General features: G+C 53.6%; 2 protein-coding genes across 10 annotated transcripts in view; both read right to left on the minus strand.

Annotated features, from left to right (window-relative positions):
- Nucleotides 1-19,015, minus strand: part of AKNA (AT-hook transcription factor) — a 51,468-nt gene extending 32,453 nt beyond the window's left edge. For 2 of the 5 annotated variants that reach the window (XM_037059124.1, XM_037059121.1), the window contains exons 1-3: nucleotides 10,038-10,210; nucleotides 4,289-4,676; nucleotides 269-1,335 (exon numbers count right to left, since the gene is read on the minus strand). In XM_037059124.1, the coding sequence (XP_036915019.1) occupies nucleotides 269-1,335; nucleotides 4,289-4,628 (1,407 nt within the window). In that variant the 5' untranslated portion in view covers nucleotides 4,629-4,676; nucleotides 10,038-10,210. Of the gene's footprint in view, nucleotides 1-268; nucleotides 1,336-4,288; nucleotides 4,677-10,037; nucleotides 10,212-18,846 lie in introns of those variants that run through there. The other 3 variants (XM_037059123.1, XM_037059125.1, XM_037059122.1) reach the window with 3 other exon arrangements.
- Nucleotides 19,016-22,318: 3,303 nt separating this feature from the next.
- Nucleotides 22,319-23,464, minus strand: part of WHRN (whirlin) — a 76,838-nt gene continuing 75,692 nt past the window's right edge. For all 5 annotated transcript variants that reach the window (XM_037059131.1, XM_037059127.1, XM_037059126.1 and 2 more), the window contains one exon: nucleotides 22,319-23,196. In XM_037059131.1, coding sequence (XP_036915026.1) covers nucleotides 23,014-23,196 — 183 coding nt within the window. In that variant the 3' untranslated portion in view covers nucleotides 22,319-23,013. The remainder of the gene's footprint in view (nucleotides 23,197-23,464) is intronic.

The raw sequence follows: 23,464 nt of genomic DNA on the forward strand, positions 1-23,464 counted from the left end.
TCTTGTGTGTGTTTCAAACTTTTTCACAGCAGAAGTTCAAAACAAACCAACATGGACTATCCTTGCAGCACGGGTGCACTCACCTCTCTCTCTGAGCAAAGGGCAGAGATTGGTGAGGGGTATATGTTCATGGCTGGGGGTATAACCTCTTCATCAACAGGGGGCTCCTGCCCTGGCCCAAGGCCCCCCTCCCCATCCTTACCAGCCTCCAACCCTCCCAGGCCAACCCTCCCTTGGTGACATGCCCATAGAAATGAGTCTGGCTTACTTGGAGCTGATGGACCAGCTTGGTGGCTTGTTCAGGCGTCTGAAATTCTTGGGGTACCCCCGTGAATGGGTGGGGAGGAGGCAGGTCCTTTCCTGAGCAGGCTTCCTCACTGCTCAACAACACCTCCTGCACAATCTCGGCGGGCGACTTGAAGATCAGGGGTCTGCCAGGGTCCCGAGGCGGCTTGCTGCAGCTCCTGGCCTTGGGCGGGTGGTAACTCTCCTCTTTGGGGAATCTTACCCGGGGTCCCACCTTGGAGAAGTCAGGGAGCGGGTAGTTCAGCCGCCCCCGGCCATACTTGGGGGCATCCGAAGATGAGTGGCCAGCCACAGTGGCTCCCTCCCTGGGTGGTGGCCTGTCCTGCCGGGCAGACCTAGGCGAAGGATTTGGGGGGCTGACAGAGCCAGTGAATCGGGAAGGGAGCGCCTTAGGTGACGTCCGTATCCGCTTCCAGGCTGGGTCCCCCGGCCGAGGGCAGGAGAGGCTGGTAGTCTCTCTCCCCCATCTGTCTTCGGTACACTGGAGACTGTGGGCTGGGGGTGCTGGGGAGTCCTGGAATTCCGAGGGGGTTGCCAGAGCAACACTTCCCCCAGTTCTGCTGTCTGAATTGAGGAGCTGGTGACGGGGGCTTTGTGGCAGAGCTTCTGCTAGGGCAGTGGGCTGGGGGACATTGGTCTCTCCTTCCCAGGTAGAATCAAGGCTGTCACTAGGGTGGCCGAGGCTCACAGTCCCACTGCTCCAAGACCTTGCAGAGCTGAGGTCAACAGTTGGGTTGACCTCAGAATGTTCTGGAAATCTGTCTCCACTGGCTTGCTTGCCAGAAGCCACCCAGCCTGTGGCCTGACCCCACCCCAGAGCCGTGGAGCTGGTGTTTCCATTGTCCCCGGAGCAGAGACCAGCCTTATACCCCAACCTTGGAGAGCTCTTTCCAGCTTCTTCAGCCTCATGCTCTCCGAGGGCCTCATCTGGCTCTTCTCCAGTCATGTCCAGTGGAGGATCCTGCTGGGGGAGCCAGCTGAGAGGCAAGTTGGAACTTTCTGGGCTGTCCACATCCTCTGCTTCAAACTCTGGAAAGAGAGTCCATCACTTACCATATGTCAGGTCTGGACTGACTGTGGAAGTTGCCTTAGTCATTGCACCCCTCTGGGCGCTCATTTCCTTATCTCACCACCCTAAGATTCCCAGTAAGGCCCAGCCCACATGGCCAAGTGCTTCCCTAACCTCCTCTGGGTGTCTCAAAGGTCCTCCGCACTCAAACCCCAAACCTGGTTATCTCCCATCCCTGTGTTTCCCGTCCCCGCAAATGGCAATACCATCCCATCCAGTTGCACAAGCCAGAAACCTGGGAGGGTGTCCTTGCCATCTGTCTCCCCCTCACCCCCTGTCACCCCCTGGTCATGTCTGTCACCATGACCTCCTATAGCTGTCAAACTCCCCTACTGCTCTGCAGTCCAGCCCCACCACCTCTGCCCAAGACAACATCCTCCACCCTCTCTCACCTGGGAGGACCGCTGTAGCCACCTAATCAGCTCCTCCCCCTCCCCCACCACCTGAACACTCATCAATATCTCCCTGTTGTTGGATAGAGCTGAACCTTTAATATAGTCCTGAGGTCCCTGCCCCCGGCCCCCATTAGCTGACCTGGTCCATCTCTCTCCAGGGTCCCCCTCAGTCTCTCCGGGCTCTAGTCACACCACATCCTCTCCCGCCACAGGGCCTCTGCACGTGCCGGTCCCTCTGCCAGCGTCCTTTTTACCTCCCTTGGCCTAGTGCCTCCTATGTGTCCTTCAGACACTAGCTCAGCCTTGATAAGAACTTTTCTTGCACCTCCTTCATTAGGTCAAATTCTCCCTTAATTCGTTTTTAGAAGACTGAATACCTTGACTTTGGAATACTTCTCACAGTGGCAGTTTTCCACTTACTTATGTGATTGTGTCATTAATTCCCCCCCACTAGACTGCGAGTTCCATGAGCATGAGGGTACCCTCTGTTTTCATTTACTATTGTGTCTATAGAGTAGGTGCTCAATACTTGTTAACTGAGTGGAAAGAAGAAAAAAAGGGAGGGGGGGCAATAAGGTAGGCAAAGCTCTCAGAAAATGGGTAGTCATTGTAATTATTACATAGTAGGTGCTCAAGAGCTATNGATTGTGTCATTAATTCCCCCCCACTAGACTGCGAGTTCCATGAGCATGAGGGTACCCTCTGTTTTCATTTACTATTGTGTCTATAGAGTAGGTGCTCAATACTTGTTAACTGAGTGGAAAGAAGAAAAAAAGGGAGGGGGGAGGGAGGGCAATAAGGTAGGCAAAGCTCCCAGAAAATGAGTAGTCATTGTAATTATTACATAGTAGGTGCTCAAGAGCTATTCATTCATCCATCCACCCAGCCACTCACCCATCCGTTACCCACCTGTTCATCGATCCATTCACCTACTCATCAGGCATGGAGTCGCTGTTTACTGAGCAGCTACTCTGTCCTAGATCCTATGTAAGTCTTTGGGATGGACCCCAAACTTCATAAGACACAGCCTGCACACCACCAACCACAGACTCTCTGCTCTGGCCAGGTGTGCCTTTGTCATTAACCTGCGTACCTCCCTCTGCCCCTCCCCTATGCTCTCTCCCCTACCCATGAAACCTATATCCTCCAACTCCTTAAAATCTCCTTCAGCAAGTCTCTCTCGTCTACAGCAGCGTGTTTGGAGTCCCGGAAGGTTAAGCATCTTGGCCAAAGACCACACAGTGGTTCCCTGCAGGCCCGGACCCGGCACCCAGGTCCTAGCCATGTAGGCGAGTCAGTGTCTGCCCCTGGGGTTCACGCAGTAAGATGAAGGGAGGGGGCTTTGGAGCTGAGGAGCCCTGGGTCCGATCCTGGACCCTCTGATCCTTCACTGAGGGCCATGGGCAAGGAGCTGACCCCCTGGCAGTCCTTCCTGAGACCAGAGGCTAGTCCCTCCTACCTGGCAGAGGGTGTGGAGGAGGGAAGGAGACAGGTCCCACTAGCCCTGCCCCGGGCACACAGTAAGGGTACAGGACAGATAGCAGCTGTTACATCACAGCAGGGGGTTACCATGCGACCTCAGGAAGAGCTGCCTCTGCCCTCCTCTCCCAGTGCGCCCCAGTCACCGTTCCCTGAGGGAGAGCTCACAGAGGCTCCTCATAGCTCTGGGCAGATCCAGCATGAGGGCTTTGAGTCACAGGACAAAAAACTAGCAGAACCCCAATCTAAGACAGGGTGTTTCCTTCCTCCTCTGAGTGCACCAGGCACCATGCATCAAGCTCTTACTGTCCCCAGTGGCACCCTGACTCCCGTCTCACAGATGGGGAGACCAAGACTCAGAGAGAAGAAGGGGCCAAGCGAAACTAGCAAGTTAGTCTAAGTTGGTCTCAGTGCTAAGGGAAGAGCTATTTTGGAAAAGAAGGAATGCCGCCATTCCCACTGCTAAGTGGGGTTTTGCAAAGTCTTAACAACGGCCTAACCCCTGGACCAGGCAATTTCCATGACCAAGGTTATTATCAAATCAAGTGTGCAACGATGTGCTATCAACCTCCACCTCTGCATTGTTTATGACGGCAAAACCTAGAGACCATGTAAATGCACGGCAGGAAGAGAATGGCCCAGCAAATTTCAAAATCTCCACACCGTGGAATTCCCAGTCGGGCCTTAGGAATGAAGAGTATATGAGGAGCTGGGGAAGCGGCTCGTGTCTGTAAGTTACAGAAAAGCAGGTCACAGTATAGTTCGTAAAACACTGTTCCACAGTCATGTTACTGTGGTATGTGCACGTATGGAAGTTATCTGGATATGTCCTTTTTCTTTTTTCCTCTGTTTGCTTTGCACTGATATTTCTACAATAAACAGTAATACTTAAGTAATTTAAACCTTTAAAATTTTTAAATTATAGACTTCATAGAATTTATTTTAAGGATGTTCTAAAATTCCCTCCCACTCCCAGCCTCCAGCCAGAAGGTAGGATGTTTGGGGGATTCCAGGGTGAGGTCGGGGGAGGAATTCTCACCTTCTTCTGAGGACTCTCCTGAGTCCAAAGCATGGTGGCCATCAGGCTGCGGCTCCAAGTGCCACTCCAGTGGCTGCAGGTGCTGCTGGGCCAGACGGAAGTCCTCGAGGAGCTCGGGGCTGGTGGCGGTGGGGAAGGGCCCTTCTTCTCCCCAGCCGTGTGGCACGCTCCCAACAGCATCCTTTTCCTCCTCGGCCCAGGCCCAGCGTCGCCGCCGGGGCACCTTCCCCAGGCTGGCCTCGGCCCAGTGGACCTCCGTCCCCGAGCTGGCCATGGGGCCTGGCCTGAGCTTCACCTGGGCCACCCCATCTTCAGAAGATGGAGCTGCCACTATGGGCATCAGTCACCGCTGGCTCCTCTCAGCAGCAGCCATCCTGCCAGAGGCCTGCTGGGGACACAATCAGGGGGTGGCATTAGTCCTTGAGTCCCCTCCTTTCCTCTGAACCAGAAGTTACCAGCAGGCACTTTGGAAGAAGACAACCTTGGTTCAGCTCCTGGCTCCATCCCCTTGAAGCTGTGTGGCCACGGGCATCCTGGGATAATAATTCCTCTCTCCCTCAAGAGCTGTGTAAAATGACCTGAGACACAGGATAAGGGGCCCAGCAGCCAGTACCCTGGAGGGTGTGGGATGCGTGCTAGCTATTGTTACTGGGTGCTAGACTCGGGCGCTGGGCACAGGCCAGAGCCTGGGGGCGGGAGGAAGGCAGGGGTCCGGGGCAGGCCTAGGAAGTCAGGGAAGGCCCCGTTCAGAAGCTGCTGCTTCTGGGAAACTTTCCTGTCCACCACCCACCTCCCCCACCGCCCCCACCGTAAGAATTCGAATCCGGAGTAGGGGGATGGTGCAAAGAGCATTCCAGGACCCAAAATAATTGAAAACAGGTACTCGGACCAACACATGAACACGCACATTCATGGCAGCTCTGCCCACAACGCAGCCCGAACGTCGTCAGTGATGATTAAAAACAATTTGTGGTATAAACATATAATGCCCTACTAATCGGCCGTAAGGAGCAAGGAAGCACTGACATACACTGCAACACAGAGGGACTGGAGACGGTCTGCTGTGTGAAAGAAGCCAGGCACGGAAGGTCACACACGGCGTGAGTGTCCTGACACGGAACATCCAGAATAGGTACATGCACGAGAGAGGAAGCAGCCTGGTGGTTATTAGGGGCTGGGGGGCAGGCGCCTGGGAGTGACTGCTTAAGGGGCCCAGGTTTTGGGGGGCTGATGAAAACGTTCTGGAACCAGAGACAGGTGGTGGCGGCACAACATTGTGAATATACCACAAGCCTCTGAATGGTTCCCTTTAAAATGGTTCATTTTCTGTTATGTATCACCTCGATTTTTAAGAAAGCATTCCAGGCAGGGGGCCAGCGATTACCAAGGCCTAGAGGTGGGAGGTGACTGGTAGTGGTTTCCTGAAGGCTGTGGAACTGGGATTGGGCGACAGGACGGCAGAGAGTGTGGGCAAGGAGAGGTGGAGGCCAGAGCCAGGAGGCCTCTTGGGTCTTGCTCTGGCCTTTGAAGAGCATCCCAGACCCAGGAGAGCACATGGCTTAGAAGCTCCTCTCCGGCTGCTCTGGGAGAATGAAGCAGAGGCATGGTGGTGGGGGGTGGGGGGTCAGTATGCCTCACTCCTCCCCACCTGCCTTCTTTCCCTCCTCCTTCTCTCCTTCTCATCCATCTCCTCTCCACTTCCTTACCTGCCCTCCTGGTAAGGCCCACACTCCCCAGGAGCCACCTGTGTGCCAAGCGCCACACAGAGCCCTGGAAACACAGCTGAGCCCTGGCCAGGTCGCTCAGTGGGTAGAGCATCATCCCGATATGACACCCCAAGATTGCAGGTTTGATTCCCAGTCCAGGGACATAAAAGAATCAAGCAATGAATGCATAAGTAAGTGGAACAACAAAGTTTGAAAAAAGAAACACAAGGCTGACAGCAGCACACATGGTCTCACCCAAGGGGCTCGGCAAGGCCTGCAGGCCTCGCTGTACAGGTGGGCAAGCTGAGGCCCAGCCGCACATCAGCCAAGACAAGGCTGGGGTGAAAGGTCACCGTGCAGTGGAAACAACTGAGTATGAACAACACCAGGCCTCCCAGGATAAATAGGTCTGTGTTTGTTTCCGCAGCCTCGTGAGCACTTGGGTCTTGGTCAGAGTCTGCTTGGTGCAGTTGAGAAAAGTCAGCAGGCAACTATTTCTGGAGAGAAAACTCCCTAGGGACGTGCAGCCTGAGAAAGGCGGCAGCCTTCTCAAGCGCTGGGGCCGGGAGACGGAATAACCTCCTTCCTCTCTGGCTGCAACCCCTGCTCCTCGGGACAGGGGCTCCAGGGCCCAGCTGTCTCCCGGCCTCAATGTCCCTCTCTCCTCAGAATGTCCTCCAGATGGTCCCACTACCTATGGTCTATCTTCTCTTGCCAGCCCGGGCCAGAAGCTTCACCTGCAGGTTCTCAGACAGTGAGTGGGTCACAGGAAAACTATCTTTCAGATGAGAAAATTGAAGGTCAACATGGAAGAGGAACTGGGCCAAGATCACCTAGCTGCTTAGGGACAGAAGAAGACTTGGAACAGTTTGGGCCCAGTGGTCTCCCCCCCAAATTTTTATTTATTTATCTTTAGAGGGGAAAGGAAGGAGAGAGGGAGAGAAATATCAATGTATGGTTGCCTCTCGTGTGTCCCCTGCCAGGAACTGGCCTGCAACCCAGGCATGTGCCCTGACTGGGAATCGAACCGCGATCCTCTGGTTCGCAGGCCCGCATTCAATCCACTGAGCTACACCAGCCAGGCATCCCCTGAGTTTTTTAAAATCACACAATGTATCAGCAAAGACATGTATTTGCTTGCATATCCACCACACGGGGTGAGGCAAAAGTAGTTTTACAGTTTCGAATACGTCAAACAGTTTACCTTTGTGTTCATATTTTCCATATGAACAACTGTAAACCTACTTTTGCCCCACTCTGTATATTTCTTACACACATGTACTATACACATGTATTCTCATGCCAATACAGTACATGTATTAGAAAAAATATTTCAAAAATAAATTTTTAAAAACGTGCAGTAGAAAATAAATATTTCAAAGAGATATTCTAATCCTTTGTCTTATACCCTCAGGGGGGCCTGTACGCCTCTTGGAAATTCCTGCCAGTGGGCCTCAAACTTGAGTGCTCTTAAGAATCCTCTAAGAACAGCCCTGGCTCGTGTAGCTCAGTGGATTGATTGCGGGCCTGCGAACCAAACGGTCGTTGGTTTGATTCCCAGTAGGAGCACATGCCTGGGTTGCAGGCCAGGTCGCCAGTGCAGGGTGTGTGAGAGGCAACCACACATTGCTGTTTTTCTCCCTCTCTCCTCTCCCCCTCTCTCTAAAAATAAATAAATAAAATCTTTAAAAAGAATCCTCTCAGAATGCAAGACTTGTAGGTTGACCCAAAGAGAGCCAAAGTTGGTGGCCCTGAGGGCGGGGCCGCAGAATCTGCATTTGAACCAGCCCCCGGGCAAGGCCAGCCCTCTAGGCTGACTAGACCCTCCCCCTGCTGCTGCTGTGGCAGGTGTAACGGACGCTGAGCTGAGTGCTGTTGCTCTTCTGTGTCTGAAACCTCTGCCCAAGGAGAAGGGGCTGGGGAGGCATGTGGTTTTTTGACTTTTAAAGGGCTTTTTTCTAGCCGTGCCACCGAGCAGCCTGTCCAATCACAGATGCCTCTGGGGCACAAAGAGGAACATCCTGTCTCCTGGGATGACTCAGTCAGCTCAGAAATCTCGCTGCAACCAGGGCAGGCCGAGCGTCAGAGGCAGCTGCGGTCACTGGGCGAGCTTTGCGCAGGCACCCCCGCCCCGAAACCTGTGAGCCTCTCCCGAGCTGGAACTCCGTGTCCCACGTGAGCCCCAGCCCTCGGTGCCATGGAGCTCAGGCCAGGCCAGTCAGCTTATCGGTCAGTCAGCCACACACTCGAGCGCCGACCACATGCTGACCTCTGGCTGGACGAGGACACGGGCTCACGGGCTGCTGTGAGAGAAAAGCAGTCTGGGACCCCATTTAGTAGTAACAGAGATATAGATTGAGCAAATTAACTTTTATAAGTTGAACTTTTAAAAAAACTGTGACCTCCTACTGTGTGCCAAGCACTACACTAGACACAGAAAAGAGTACAGAAATACAGAAATAAGTCAAAGCATTCCAAATGAAGGAGGGGGGTGGGGGGCCAGAGGATAATACAGAGGAGTAATTGAAGAAGTGCTAAGTTGACAAAGAGGATTTGGGGAAAGAAGCAGCAAGAAGGACATTCCAGGCAGAGGGAACAGCATAGGCAAAGGCACAGAGGTCTGCAAGTACAAACAGAACTTGATGGAAAGCTATGGGTGGAGGTCCTTGGATGGCCGCCAAAGGCAGGCTTGCTCAGGTTAGCCTCCGAGAGATGGGGCCTGAATCCAGGAAAGTCCCGTTAGCACGAATTTCCCTCGAGGGCTAAGCTGTTGGGTGCCGGGCTCCTGCCAACCCTGGAGAAACTAACCCCACAAGGAAGCACCAGTCTCTACCCTCTCCTTTTATACATCTCCTCCCCTCCACACCCTAGCACCCTTGCCCCTGGTTCTCACTCGAGACCCTCGTGGTTTCTCTCTCCAGTTCCCGAGTGGGTCAGCCACCCCCACTCAGAGGCTTCTCTGCCCCCTCAGCTTCTCCCAACCTGAGGACACTTCCCTTTAGGTCTCCATCTCCCTGGTTGTCCTCTGCCACCTGCAGCCACACAGTCCCTCTCCACCTTCCCATGCCTTCTGAAACCCCTTCCCATCCAGCCGGGGCTGACCCGGATGCTGCCCCCTGCCCTCACCCTGACTGTGACATCTCCCAGATGTAAAATGGAGCGAAAGAGAGGGGGCAGGCTCTCACCAGACCTCAAAGCCAGGAAGTACGGCCCGGGGAGTCAAACCCAGGGCCTGAGGCTCTGAAACCAAGTCCATCACACTTGGGGGGGCGGGTAGCAGGGCAGGAAGAAGGGAAAAGAAGGGCCCCTATATCAAGTGGCTGGGCTCCTCCGAAAATGCTGAGCTGCTGGGGTCAGAGCCCCAAACTTGGCCTCCCTCTCTGACCAGCTGGCAGGGCACAGACCTGCTGTCCTCAAGGGGTTCTTGCCAGCTGCATAGAAACGACACCCATGGGGAAGCACCAGGCACCCCTCACTCCAGATGTCCCCCTCCAGCCCCCGGCTTTCCCCAACAGCAGGGGAGGCCCTGGAGAAAAAGGAAAGATGCACCGGCTGATGCGAACTCCAGTCGCCCCAGTCTGAAGAGCTGGGCTGCGTCTGTTGGACCATCCTTGGTTCCTCTCCATGCCCTTACATGGCAGAAGGGGCCACTCTTTCAAGGGGACCCTCTAATGCCTCCTGGCCTCCTCCTTATTCGTACATTATGTCTGAGGCCCCTTAGCAGCCCGTGGGACTGACTTTCCATGTGCAGTGAGGACACTCTAGACACAGAGAGGGACCAGAGCTCGTCCAAGTTCACAGAGATCAGAGTCAGAGCTCAGACTGGAATTCAGCATCTCGAGGCTTGAGGAAATCCCCCTAAAGTCCACCCTTGCCTGGGTGTGGGGGCCGGGCTCCCCTCAGTGGGGAGAGAAGTCACACAGCTGTCGCAGCAGCTGCAACTTCCTGGCTGGGCTGGTCCAGCCTCCCTGGACTGTCTCAGAGAGTCTGTGACTGGCCCGTCCAGAGGGAAGGCGGCTTCCCTGCCCTTCTCCATCCCTTACCTCTCGGTTTCACCATCCCGCTGGCCCCTGCTCAGAGGACCTGCATATGAGGTCTTTGTTCCAAACCTGGGGAGCCCCCTGCCTCCACGGCGCCCTGGCCCGCCTCCAGGCCGCTCTGCCAGCCCAAGCTGCTGCTCACAGACAAGCATCGCTCCCCACCTCTCCCCGCCCCTGCTGCGGCTGAGGCCGCCTTGCTTAGGCAGGAAGCGCCCAGCCTGATTTCCTACAAGTGTTTGTCAGAAGGAGGGGGTTTGTCTGAGTGCAGAGTGAGAGTGAGCAGGAGGAGCTTAACCCCTTGCAGGCCCTCTCTGGGTCTGTTCTGCCCAGGAAAGGACTCACGGAAACTCCCCATGTTGGGGCTTGGGACCATCACAGCCAAAATACAGATTGAGGAGACTAAAGCCCAGAGAAGGTCAGAGGCTTGGCCAAGGTCACTCAGCATACAGAGCCTGGAAGGAGGCCTCCAGCAGCTTCAACCCTCTATGAGCTTTTTCTATAGCACCAAGTCTCCCCCTCTCACTAGGCCTCAGTGCCCATCTATACAATGGAAGCTCAGACTGGATGTTTGCTAGGCACCCTTCCGGCTCTGATTCTCCATCCTGTCTGCCAATATGCAGCACAACATCCCAGTGAGGCTGCAATGATTCCTGCCATCCCACCCACTGTCCTTGCCCCAAGCAGGGCCTATAGCTATAGTAGGATTTCTAGGCAACTCAGAGGTAGGGAACTAGCCGATCAGGTGAATTTCCCCTCTTGTTCCCAGGGCTCAGCAGAGGGCAAATTGCTTTACCCCAAGCCCCCTCCTTCCATTCATTCATTTGGCAGGTACTTAGTGAGCATATTGTGTGCTGGGTGTTTTTCAAGGTGCTAGAAATAAGGCAGAGCACAAGACAGGCCAAGCCCTGAATCCCCTCTAGTGGAGACACAGACAACACACATACACATACAGAAAGAGAGAGAGAGAGAGAGAGAGAGGTGTGAACAAGACGGAGAGGATAGGATGGAGCGTGATCCATGTCCCAGCTGCTTTTGCTGATACTGATGCCTAGGACTCACCTCGACCAACAGAATCAGTTTCTGGGCATCAGAGACTTTAAAGTGTCTCAAGTGACCAGGATGTGTGCCTGGTAGAGAATCCACAGGTCAGAGAGTAACAGGCTGGGTATGAGGGTATGGAGGTGGCCAGGAAGGTCTCTGTGAGAAGGTGACATTTGATCAAGGGACTGAAAGGAAGAAAGGGGGCGGAAGTGAGCCAGGAGGAGGGCTGGTGGCAGAGTATTCCAGGATGGCAAGTGCAGTGGGTAAGGTGAGAAGCAACTGGGCTTTCCCTGGAAAGAGCAAGGCCAAGGGTGAGAGAGGCAGGAGCCAGGGTGGGGGGCTGCTGGCTCAGCACCCAGTCGCCATGTGTATGTAGCTCCAGCTCTGGCCTGGCTCAGGAAATAAGAAGAAAAGAGAAAATATTTAGTCTCAGTTTTATCCAAAAACCCTCCAGATCATTCTGAGGAGCAGCCAGGTTTGGGAATCACCAGAGTGGAGAAAGAAATGAATCTTAGAGTTAATGCAGACCTGCGTTCAAACCTCTTGCTAGCTCTGTGACCTCTGAGTCTTCATCTCTCTCAGCCTCGGTTTCTTACCTATAAACAAGGATAAGAGGAGTAGCCACCCTACAGGGCAGCTGCCAAGATACAAGGAGGCAATACCTGCAAAGTGCAGAGCCGGAGGCCTGAAATGTGAGTGAGTGAGTGAATGAATGAATGAATGAATGAACTTTCCCTAGGTCAGCCTGTGCATATCTGGCAAAGGCGGGCCAGAACCAGGTGTCCTCATCCCAGTTACCACCCCACCCCTGCCCCCTTCCTTGCCTTTTATCCACATCTGGGTGGTGGAGCTCAAACCATAGCTCCTAGCCTAACATGGAGCACAGCCAACCCTCATGAGAACCCCTCCCTGCCAGCTCTGGTGACCATGTGGGCCATTGTGCGAAGGGCGGGCTCCCCTGACACCCTGTCACTCATTCACTCTCCCTCCCTGGTCATTAACCCCGGCAGCACTGCTATCAACGCCAGGTGGCTGCTACCACCACCACACGCCTGTAGCCTTGCTGCTGCTCAGCCTCTTCCCCCTCTATCCTCCCCCCTCCCTCCGTGGCTCCTGCCACATGGGGCTCCTTGCAATTCCCAGGACAAATGAGCTGTGCTTCCACTCCTTACCCAGCCCCACTTCTCCCTGTTAACGTCCAGGCAACCTGTAGATCCCAGCTCCATGTGCCCTCCCAGGGATCAGAAGTTAAGTCTGGCCCTGACTGGCATGGGTCAGTGGGTTGGGCATCATCCCATGAACCAAAATGTCGCTGGTTCAATTCCCTGTCAAGGCACATGCCCGGGTCTGGGGCCAGGTCCCTGGCTGGGGGCGTGTGAGAGGCAACTGATCAACGTCTCTCTCTCACATCGATGTTTCTCTCCCTCTCTTTCTTCCTCCCTTCCCCGCTGTCTAAAAATAAAATAAAATCTCTTTTAAAAAAGAAGCTAAGTCGATCTCCAACAACGGGGAGATCTGTGAAGTGCTCACCATTATATCCCGGTGCCCAGCTGCAGAAGCGCAGGGACATGTGATGGCTGAGCTACGGCCAGTCACCGAGCTCTGGCTTGTAACCATCAAAACAACCCCCAGAGGCGGGTGGGACATCCTCAGTGTAAATGGAGGCCCGGAGAATTCAGGCCACTTGCCCGGGTCACAAAGCTGGGGAGTGCCGGCAGAGATCCACACACAGAAAGACCCGATCGCAAGGACTACACTTGGTGCTCACACTGTGGCAGCCTCTGGAGCTAACGAATAACCCGGGCACGGTAGGATCGGGACCAGAGCTCACTGCCACCCGACTGCAATTCCCCGGGCCCATGTTGTGACGTTAGAGCGAGGCTCTGGTGGGGCTGCAGAGCCTTTGTGTTTTCTAATGTGCTTTCTCGTCCTTCGTAACACCGGACGCTGGAGAACAGCTTTGGGAAGTGGGCAAGACAGGAGTATGGTTCCGTTGTACTTGTACGGGTGAGGAAACTGAGGCCCCGAGCTGGGGGAGAGATTCGTTCTTGGTCACCCAACAAAAAAGGGAAAACCTTTGGCCCCCATGGATAGGGCTTGGGGTACTTTCACCAGAAGCACACCTGCCCATGGCCGCGTAGGTCCTCACCACAGGAGCCCTTACCACAGGGGCCCAGCAAGCCTTCGAGGTAGTGATGCTCTAACTCCCCCAGAGTCCGCCCACCCTGCCATCTCCTCCGTCCTCAATCATTCTTGAGCCCCACCTAAGTGCCTGGCACATTAGCCAGACTGGAAGGGCAGTATAAGCCTTCTGGAGCAGCCCAGGACACAGCCCAGGATGGGGACGAGTGTCACTTGCTGATGGGATGAGCCCTGCCTGGATGGCCAGTCACTCTGTCACACAATGTCCTAAGGCCCAGGAGGTACAGCGGGTCTCAGCCATCCTGGGGAAAACCAGGGGCAGGCAACTTCAGGAGCCCTGGGAGGGGAAGGTTGTGTTATTTCATTCTCGACCACTGCCTGGGCCCCCAACTTCTCCCATTTTCCTGAGAAAGAACTGAACACCCACCTTAAGGTCACCCACTCCTTTCTGCCCAGGCTGCTGAGTTTACCTATAGGGAACCTGTAGTGAAAATCCATAGGGAATCTGGGGCTGAGAGGAGGCAGGTGAGGATTTCCAGAGTGAACCAAGGAGGATGGATGGGGAACTGGCTTGGGAAGTAGAGACCCAAGTTCAAGCCTGGGTGACACTGGACAAGGGCCTTCCTTCCCTTCCCTCAGGGCTTAAGGAGATTATCAGAAATGACTGCCCAGTACTAAGTCTCCTCTGCTCTTCACACAGAGGCAGAAATGTCGTACATATGGGAGGCTACAGGGCACAAGGGTTGGGGCACATGGGCTTTTTGGGTAGTCAGAGACCTCCAGGGTCTCTCTTGAAAGCTGTGTGGCCTTGGGCAAATTGCTTACCCTCTCAGAACCCCAGATTCCTTATCTACAAAATGGGGATGATACTGACTTCATACCAGCCTTGGGATGGTAAATGAGACCTCGTGCCTAAGGTCCTGGCCCAGGGCCCAGTTGGCACAGAGCCCGCACATAAATGACTTTGGCCGTCTCCGTGAAACGCCCAGATGGCTGGCTCCCTGCAGGACGGGGTTTAACTCTCCTGGCTCTGGAGCTTCCCCCATGTCAGCCACAAATCTAGTTCTGGGTCTGATACACAAAAAGGGACAGCCAGCCCTCCCAAGTGGAGAGAAATGCTGCTACCCCTGTGTGACCCTCTCCCTGTGGTCCCCAAACCAGTTCTGAGAGTCACCGACCCAGCTAGAAACTGTGTCCCCACCCTGAACACTTCAGAGAGAAGGAAACGGGCCTTTCTCCACCAGCTGAAACATGAGCTATGAGGAGCGTGTGGCATAAGGAGGAAAAGACATACATACACACTCCCAAATTCATGTTCTGTGAAGAGTCAAGCAAAAAAAGTGCGCATGTATCAGAAATGCACTGCGAACAGCAAAACTTTATTGAGCACCTATTATGCACAAAGGCCCTTCCACGGATTAGGGCCTCCTTGTCTCACCTTCATACCAATCCAAGGAGGTAGGAACTATGAAGCCCAGTTTCACAGGATGGGGCCTGGGTTTGAACCAAGCTGTCTGAACTCAGACTAAATCATAACCACTTTGCAACAGAACCTGGCAGAATAGAAAAAGTTTGGAAACACCTGCAGCATCCAAAAAAGGAGGGATCATTAAATTAAATTATAGTATGTCCACTCAAAGAAATATTATGCAGTTATGATAGTCAGAGTGCACAAGAATATGAAATGAGGTAAAGAAGGTGATACGTTAAGTGAACAAGCCAGTTATAATATAGTTTGAGTCCATTAAAGAAGAAAGCAGTCAAATGTGGAAGAAGGGAAGGGAAGGAGGAAAGAGGAAGGCAGGAAAAAGAAAAAGAAAAAAGAGAGGTATCCCAAAATGTTTTTAATAATTATTACTAGGAGTAGAACTGAGACAAGTTTGCTCTTTTTCCTTATGTGTCTTTTCTAAAAACAACAGTTGACTTAAAAAATAAGAGTAAAATGAGCTTCTGAAAGACAAAAGCCACCACCACACACCTGTGTAGTGCTTCTTTCTGATGGGACCTTGGGCACGCCCTCCTCGGTCTCCCTGCCTATGCAAGCTGGCAGAGTGGCTGGGCCCCGGGAGGCCCTTGGAAGCCCTGACTTTCTGTAACTCCCACCCTGTACCTTCTCTCTTCCTCTTTTTAAACTCTGATACTATATGTTCTTTCCTGCACGTATGGCCATGACACAACACGTAGGAATATGTGAAAATCACAAAAAGGAAGCAATCCCAGCCTTAGCCACTCAACATTGTAGGGCATGGCATGCATTGTCTGATTGGAAGCTCAGAACCAGGCATTTAACAGATGAGGAAAGGCACAGAGAAGTTACACAACTTGCCTCAAATCACACAGCACATTAGGGGCAGAACTGGATCTGCACCCATAAGTAGAGCGTTACCCGCCAAATGAATCCCTGATACTGAGAGGCTGAGTGCATCCTCCTGGACACGGGTGTCCTTCCTGGTCCTTGGTCCTTGGCTGTGTGGCCCCAAGATTCCGAAAGACCAACAGCTGGGCATCCCATCTGGCCTTAACCACAGCCCCTCCCCCAGAATAGGTTCAGCCTCAGGGTAGGGTCAGGGGAGATAGAATGCTGGCTAGGATCTAGCAGCCAGTGCTGGACCGGCCCTGGGAGCAGGGGGGGTCTCTCTCCACAACCTTGGTGGGGTTTGCCTAGCACTTAGCAAGGAAGACGGGAGCCAAAATGGGACTGTAGTTAAAAGGGAGGAGGGACTGAGACATTAAGAATGTAAAACGTCTGGGGGCAGGAAGGCCTGGGTACAGATCTGGTAGCTCTGACCTTAGATATATTTCCAAACATCCCTGATATCTTCATCTACAGACTGAGGGTAACACTTTCCCCAGGGGCGTGCGTGTAGAGTAACAGCACAATGGGTTTGCATGGCTTAGCACACACTGGGTGCTCAGAAACACAGGAGGGGCGTTGTTAGCCTCCTCCTGGCTCCCCTGGTAAGCAAGAGCCTTTTCCCAGTCGCCCTGTCCCGACTCACCCTCCACCCCTTGGGCATTGGCTGCTGGATAAATCTTAGAGCATGGTCCTGGTATGCCTTTTCCTTCTTAAAGACCACTGACAGTGCCATCACTTCCAGGTTAAAGGCTAGACATTTTGGCCTGGAATTCAGGCCTATATCGACCTGTTTCCAGGTCAGAGGGCGGCTCCACTGTACAACTCACTGCATAGACTGGGAGCCTCATCCATAAAGGGTTCCCTCTCAAATCCTACTCTTCAGGCGACCGGCTGTGGGGTGCGGCCATTCTGGCCTGGCTCCCCTGGGGCTTCCCGCACAGCCGGGAACCCTCAACTCCTGGCTGCCATGCAGAGCAAGGCTGGCCTCCGTCCCCAAACACCCTTCACATGCAACCCTGGGTTTTTTTCTTAAAGAAAGAAAAGCCCTGATTTGTGGCATTTACTGATTTTCATAGTGTAAATACCCTTATTATGACCAATTTCAAGTACCAACATGGCATCACCTAGCATAGCAGCGGGAAGAGACGTGCACAGCCAGCTCATGCCAGACAGCACACTCCTGCAGCACCCCAAAGTAAGGACCTCAAAGCCCAAGGCAGAGCTGTGTGACCTCAGACTTAACCTCTCTGAACTCAGGCTTCTCATTTGTAAAACAAGGACAACAGTCACACCCACCTCACAGCAAGGACTTGACATTAAGCTAGACAAGGACTTCTGCCTTCCTAGACCCCACTCCTTGCAATGACACCCTTGGCACAATGGCTAGAATACAGCGCTCAATAATCATTAGTTATGATTCCCAAAAGTATTAATGTCATTATTCCTTCCTTTCTCTGGGCTTCAGCTTCCTCATCTCCAGACTCAGAATGTGGGCTGCACAAAACTCTCTATGATGCCACACCACTTGAGCCTTAAAGTGGCATTGACGCCCATTTCACAGGTGGGGAAAACTGAGACACTCAGAACTGAAGCCAAGCTGAGGATATAAACCAAGTTCTTCTAACTCTTAGTCTTCAGATCTGTCACACCTCCCAGGACTGAGGAAGCATAAAAAGGACGTGGAATTCAGCTGGACTCTTTAAAAATACTTTCTTTACCCCCCTCATGGGGGTAAATTGAAACTTCCTTGGCATGTACCAATTTTCAAAATACCCTCTCAGCACGACAGCCTCAGTGCCCGGATCATTTCCAGGGTCTCTGGAAACCCCAACCGTGGTGCCCCTGGCACACTGTGCAAGCTGGTGGGAGCTGATGAAACTTCCTTGCAATGAACAGCCGAAATCACATGATTCAAATGCAAACCACTGAGCTTTGGGAGGCAAAGGCCCCACATAGGCACCTTCTCCTCCTGGAGAAGAACTGAGATGGTTCCTGGGAATAAACCTAAAACAGTCTCCAAATCACCATGGGGTCCACCCACCCCTGGTAAGTAAGCCAGACTTAGGCCCCCTCAAATGGATGGGCAGAAATTGTTTTCTTTATAAAAGCAAGACCAGGGGCCAAAAAAAGAAATCCACCAACTCCAGAGGAGGAGCCTGGAAAAATTCTCTTGGGCAGTCCCTGTATGTATCTAACCCCAGTCCTTCATGCTTCAGTGCCAGCCATTTCTTTTTCCTCTGTTCTAGAGGACAGAACAATGTCGCTTTTCACTGCAGCCTGTCTCAGCTTTGCTTCTCAGCTCCAAAATAGCCCCAGTCTCTTATCAACAACTTTCTTTTCCAACTTTCTCACTCAGAAGCAGCTTTTGAAACCTAGGTAATGATCCGCTCCAACCTGTGATTTCTTTCAGCAAAAACCAAGCAGGCAGTCTCATCCGAGTCGCACAAAAAGCTGGCTCTGGCTCTGCCTGTGCCAGCCCCAACAGTGGGGAGACGCCAGCTCTGCACCTGCCTTGCTGTGCGCCTTCGGGAGAGCCAGGCCCCCTTTCTGAGCCCTCAGTCCCCTCATCTTTGTACCAAGAAGGGCTGGCCTTATTTCTACAGTCCATTCCAGTTCCTACCACTGTCAGAGCTGCCCACCCCCACGCTGGCCCCTAGCTCTACCTCTCTCCTCCCGCCAAAAAAGAGGAAAAGAAACTTGCGTTAGGCATCGGGGGAGGGTGCGCAGTTCCGAGTTGTCAGGGTGCGCGGGCTGTTGCCGGGTGAGTGGGCTGTTGCCGGGTGAGTGAACCTCACACAAATCCCAGGACAGAGAAGTCCCACCTCCCCGTAGCCACAGCTACCAGACCACACCTCTAGCCCAAACACAGCTCGAGGCCCAGCCAGGGACCACCTCCAGATTCCCTCGGGACCTCTCCCCTCCCTGTGACCAGCCCCAGCCGGAGACAGTGAGAAAGAGCCAACGCCCCCAATGTGCGGAGGTGGAGACTGAGGCCGGAAGGTGCTGACCGGGGAAACCCGCAGCCGGCGGGGTTTGGACTGGGATCCGATAGCCTGTCCAGGACTCCCTCCCATTCCCAGAGTGGCGATCGGTCTCCTTCCCGTTCGCGTGATATTTCCACGTGGGAAAGATCGAGAGCAGCACTGTCCCTGTAGATCAGGGCCCATCCGCGCTGCCTTCCTTCCCTCCCCATTCCCCCGACGGAGAAACTGAGACCCACCGAGGGGCCAGAACACGCCCCGGACCCACGGCGAGCCCCTCCCGGTATCTCACCTGCTGGCAGCCACAGCGCGGGGTGGTTTCCTGGAGTTGAGCGGCAAACAAAGGCCTCCAATCCGGGAGCGGGGCGGGGCACCGACTTTTTGCAAAATCCCGGAGGCCAGCCTCTGACGGACGGGGTGCGGCCCCAGGAGGCGGGGTCTCGGAAGTTCCACCAATCGCAGAGAGGCGGCCGCCTGCGGCCCGCCCCCAGGGACTCAGATGCCTCTCCACTATCGAAAATCTAAAATCCGGGAGGTTGTGTGTGCCTCCTGAAACCCGTCCGACTGCAGACGCGAGACTGAAGCCCGGAGTTAAGACATTTGTGCAAGGTCGCAGTGAGAAAGAAATCAGACTTTCGTAGTGGAAACGGTCTGCTTCATAACAGTAATGATTATACTGTAATAACTTTTCTTGAGCACTTATTATGTGTCAGGCACTATTGTAAGTGGTTATTACGACCGATTCTCTCCTGTGAGGTAGGTGGGTATTATCGTTAGTATCCCGTAGTCCAAACCACCCTTAGGCAAGCCGGGAAACCCAGTCCCGGAGAGAAAAAAACTTGCCCAAGGTCCCCCAGCGAGTGCAAGACAGAAACAATCCACTGTCCACTGAAAGCGCAGCTTGAAGGACAGCTGGGTAAGGTGTCAAACTGGCCTAGGCCCTTGCCCCAGCTCTGCCACTGAGCTTCATGCAAGTGGGGTTTATAACTCCTGCCTCACAGGGTTGCTGAGGGAGTACGTAAATAAAGACGGCACCACGACCATAAGAAATGAAACAATAGAACTAATCTAAAGAGTTCCTCGAAGCATCCTTTTTCACAGGGTAGATAAATAAACCTGGAGACTTTCCCAAGGTCCTGCATCCAGCTGTGTTGCAGCCCAGTTCCTCCCAGCAGTCCCCCACCCCAGGTTGCCAGTGACTGTCTACACACATAACTAATGGTACTTAATTATAGCAGCATCTTCAATTCGCTGAAGGCCTACTCTGTCCCGGGGAAAAAAATATTTAGCTAAACCTTACAACGATTTCTGAGTTAGAGTAGTACTGTGCTCCCTATTTAAAGATGAGAAAACTGAGGCTCAGGTTAAGAGACTCGCCCAGGATTACACAAGCAGGGAGTGGGGGAGGTGGAATACGATGCCAGGTTTTAGACACCAAGTTGTGGACTCTGAGCTGCGTTATTCTCTGTCTTGTACTCCCCACATTGGGCTACTGCACTCCCCACCCCCACATCCTGCTTTCTCCCAAGTAGAGAGGGCTTCAGGTGATTTTGAAGGCCAATTGGCACTTGCTTGGGCACGCCCCAGCTCAAGGCTGAAACTCACCTCTTTCTGTCTTCTAGCAACACACTCTGAGGTTCTCCAGCCGTACCTCCCTGCTCCAGCCCTGGCGTCAGGCGTAAAGACATGAGGGCCACAGGTGCATGTGTCCAGATGGACCTCTGGCCCCTCCCTCCCACAATATTTGGAGCTGGCTTAGCCCATGGTATTGGGGTCCTTTGAGAGACAAAAGGACATGTACTTGTCCTGGGGCTTTATGTCATTGATCCCAGGCAGCGCTCGGTCCAAATTTGTCTTCCACCACTCACCTGCAACTTCAAGCAGGTCATTTGACCTTTCTAAGCCCACTTATAAGGGAATTTTTAGGGTTAAAATTCCACAGCCCTTGAGTCAGTCAGTCCTAGCAATTTCAGAAGCAACAGTTTCAGTAACTGATTCTTGTTTCACTTTTTTTTCAGAGTACAAACTTTAGGCCATGGGCGTCAGCTGCTGGGGGCTCTCCGTCCTTTGGGCCTGGAAACAGTGTGGCACTTTTAAGACCAGAGGGCGCCTTTCTTGGTTCACCATTACCCTGACTGCAGTGACCTCCCTGGGGCTGACGCTGGGCCTGGTGCCATGGTCCCCATAGCATCCCAACTGCCATCGGAGGAAAGCAGCAGCATCCCCTATGTACTGGTCTCCTGTGGCTGCTATAACATTACCACCAGTTCATGGCTTAAAACACTAACTTGTTCACTTAGAAAGAGAAGACAGAAGTCCAAAATCAGTCTCATGGGGCTAAAGTCAAGGTGTCAGCAGGGCAGGTGCCTTCTGCAGCCTCTGAGGGGGAATGAATCCATTACCTTGCCTTTGCAGCTTCTAGTGGCCACCTGTATATTCCTGGGCTCCTGACCCTTCCTTCCACCTGCAAAGTGCACCTCTCCAACCTCTGCTTCCAGCACCACACCTTTTCCTCTTCGTGGACTCTCCCTTTTGCCTCCCTTTCAAAAAGAGCCTCGGTGATTAGATTGGGCCTGCCCAGGTAATCCAGGATAACCTTCCCACCTCAAGGCCTGAATCACATCTGCAAATTCTCTTTGCCATATAAAGTAACATTCACTTGTTCTAGGAACCTGAATACCTTTGGGGGACATTATTCAGCCTACCACACCCTTTTTGCAGAAGGAGAAATTTTGGCTCAGAAAGGTAAAGTCACTTGCCCTTGACCCTTCTAGATTTAGAGTCTGATGCCAGGAGATCTGGGGTTTGACAGAGCTCCCCAGTAGCCGGGTAAGGGTTCTTCCCTGCAGGGGTATTGGGACTGGGGAGGGTCTAGGACCCCCAGGGATAGGCTGCCCTGGTCTCAAGTGATCTCGTTGGCCTGGAGAGAGAACTGGAGCAGCTAAGGGCAGAATCTGGCGAAATCAACTGCCCCAACCCATTTGGGTAGACCCCAAGACACAGGGCTAGATAAAGCAAGACTTCTCAAACTCTTCTTGCCCCAGAGGAACACTGGGGACTCAGGAGCAAACCATTTCTTGCCACCTCCCCCTCCCTGCCCTCCATGTATTTTTACTTCACACCCACTCCCCTAGGCTCTTGGAATAGCCTGTGGCCTGCAGAGGCAGAGGATGAGAAGTGATTGGGAACTTCCTGTCTCTCCCCTCTCCCCCAGGCCTTGTCCAAAGACTGAAAGCAGGAGAGCACTGTCCCTTGGCCCTGAGCGAGCGGGGAGAGCTCTAGCCCGAGCTCTAACCCTAACATACACTGTGGCATCCCCTGTGGGATCAGGCTGCAGCCGCCCTCCCAGGACAAGGCCTGAAATCCCACCCTGCTTGGCTTCCTCCCCTCCCCCGCTCACCCCACTCCTTTACTGTCCCTTGCAGACAAATCTTCCTCTCTGAGTCACTTGCTGGAACCTGCCAGAAGGTGGGCCACCTCTCTGTATTGTAAAACATCCGTACACACTGTTGCATTCTGTCCCCTGACATACCCATGCCTTTTAATCTGAAAGTATCATCTGCAAATAACCTTCAGGCAGGGTGCTCCACGACAGGGGTGTGGTTCAAGTGCCCCTCTACTTCTGATGTGGGGTTCAAGGGTAGAGGGCGGTGATGTTTGCAGCTCTGGGTACCTCCATCTGTCCTATCCCCCCCACCCCCCAACACTGAGTGACCAAGACCCCAGCCACAAAGGCAGGCCACACAGCACACTGGAACCGAACCTCCTTGTTCATATCTCTTTATTGAAAAATTAAAGTCATAAGCTCTGTATATAAATACACTGACGTCGCTGGTCACCTGCAAGGCCTCTGGGGTAGGCTGGGGGTGCGATGGGAAGCTGGGGTCTTGGGTCCCCAGGGGTGCGGAAAGGGAAATAAATAATAAATACCATGGGGGACGAGGAGCTAGGAAGAATGGGGTGTAAAGGGTGGGTGCTTGATGCTTATTTGTGGCACTGAAGGCCCTGCAAGATGCCTCCCACCCCGGCTGGGGGCTGTGTCCATAAATTCTCATGTGACCTCACTCTAGACAAAGGCCAAGGCATCTGGGCGTAGGCCAGGTCACAGCTGGGCAGGGGGCGCAGTGGCTCCAGCCAACGCAGAGTCACAGGCCCTGGCAGACCGCAGGCGGGCATGTCAAGACCCTTCCCCTTTATTTCTCCCCTTATTGAAACCCACACTTGCAGTGAGTGCCCACTGTGTACTGGCCGTGGCACCAGATGCCGACCTGACCTTCTGTTTGCCCTGCCCTGCTCTCTTCTCCCGGTTCTGGTTCAGTGGGCCAGGAGGGAGTGGGGGTTGTCTTCTGCTACCCTGGCCATGCAGCTCTGGCTCATCAAGGAGCTTAACAATGCCGGGAGGGAGGAGGGGCTGGGGCCAGGGGCCGGGCAGTGGTGGGAGGCCCTTGGGCCTTGGCTCCTAGAGCATCACATTGAACTCGGTGACCAGAAAGTCGATGTAGTCACACTCCTTGGTCTTGAAGGCCTCTGCGATGATGCGCGCGGCTTCCCGATGCTCCTTGCCCCGAAGCGTCAGTCCATTCACTTCCAGGATCACATGGCCCACCTTGAGCTGCCCACAGTTGTGGGCAGAGCCACCTCGCTGCAGGGGCAAGACACAGGGTAGAGGCTCTTGGGGCACCTGAAGGCCAGGTTGGCCTGGCTTTGACCACCCACGGAGTCAGGCCTGACATCGCCAAAGAGGCAGCTACAATCTGGGTGTCCACTGCCCTGATTAGGAAACTGAGGCTCGGGGAGAGCAAAGGTCTCATGAGCTGAATCTGTCCTGGGGTGCTGGATCACTGCTGGGGTCGACACACCCCTGGGATGCTGGGAAAAAACTTCCAGACATAGGAAGAGATCGTTGAGCG

The sequence above is a fragment of the Sturnira hondurensis genome, unplaced genomic scaffold (assembly GCF_014824575.4).
Source record: "Sturnira hondurensis isolate 20B ecotype Veracruz unplaced genomic scaffold, ASM1482457v3 Scaffold0010448, whole genome shotgun sequence".
Lineage (NCBI taxonomy): Eukaryota > Metazoa > Chordata > Mammalia > Chiroptera > Phyllostomidae > Sturnira > Sturnira hondurensis.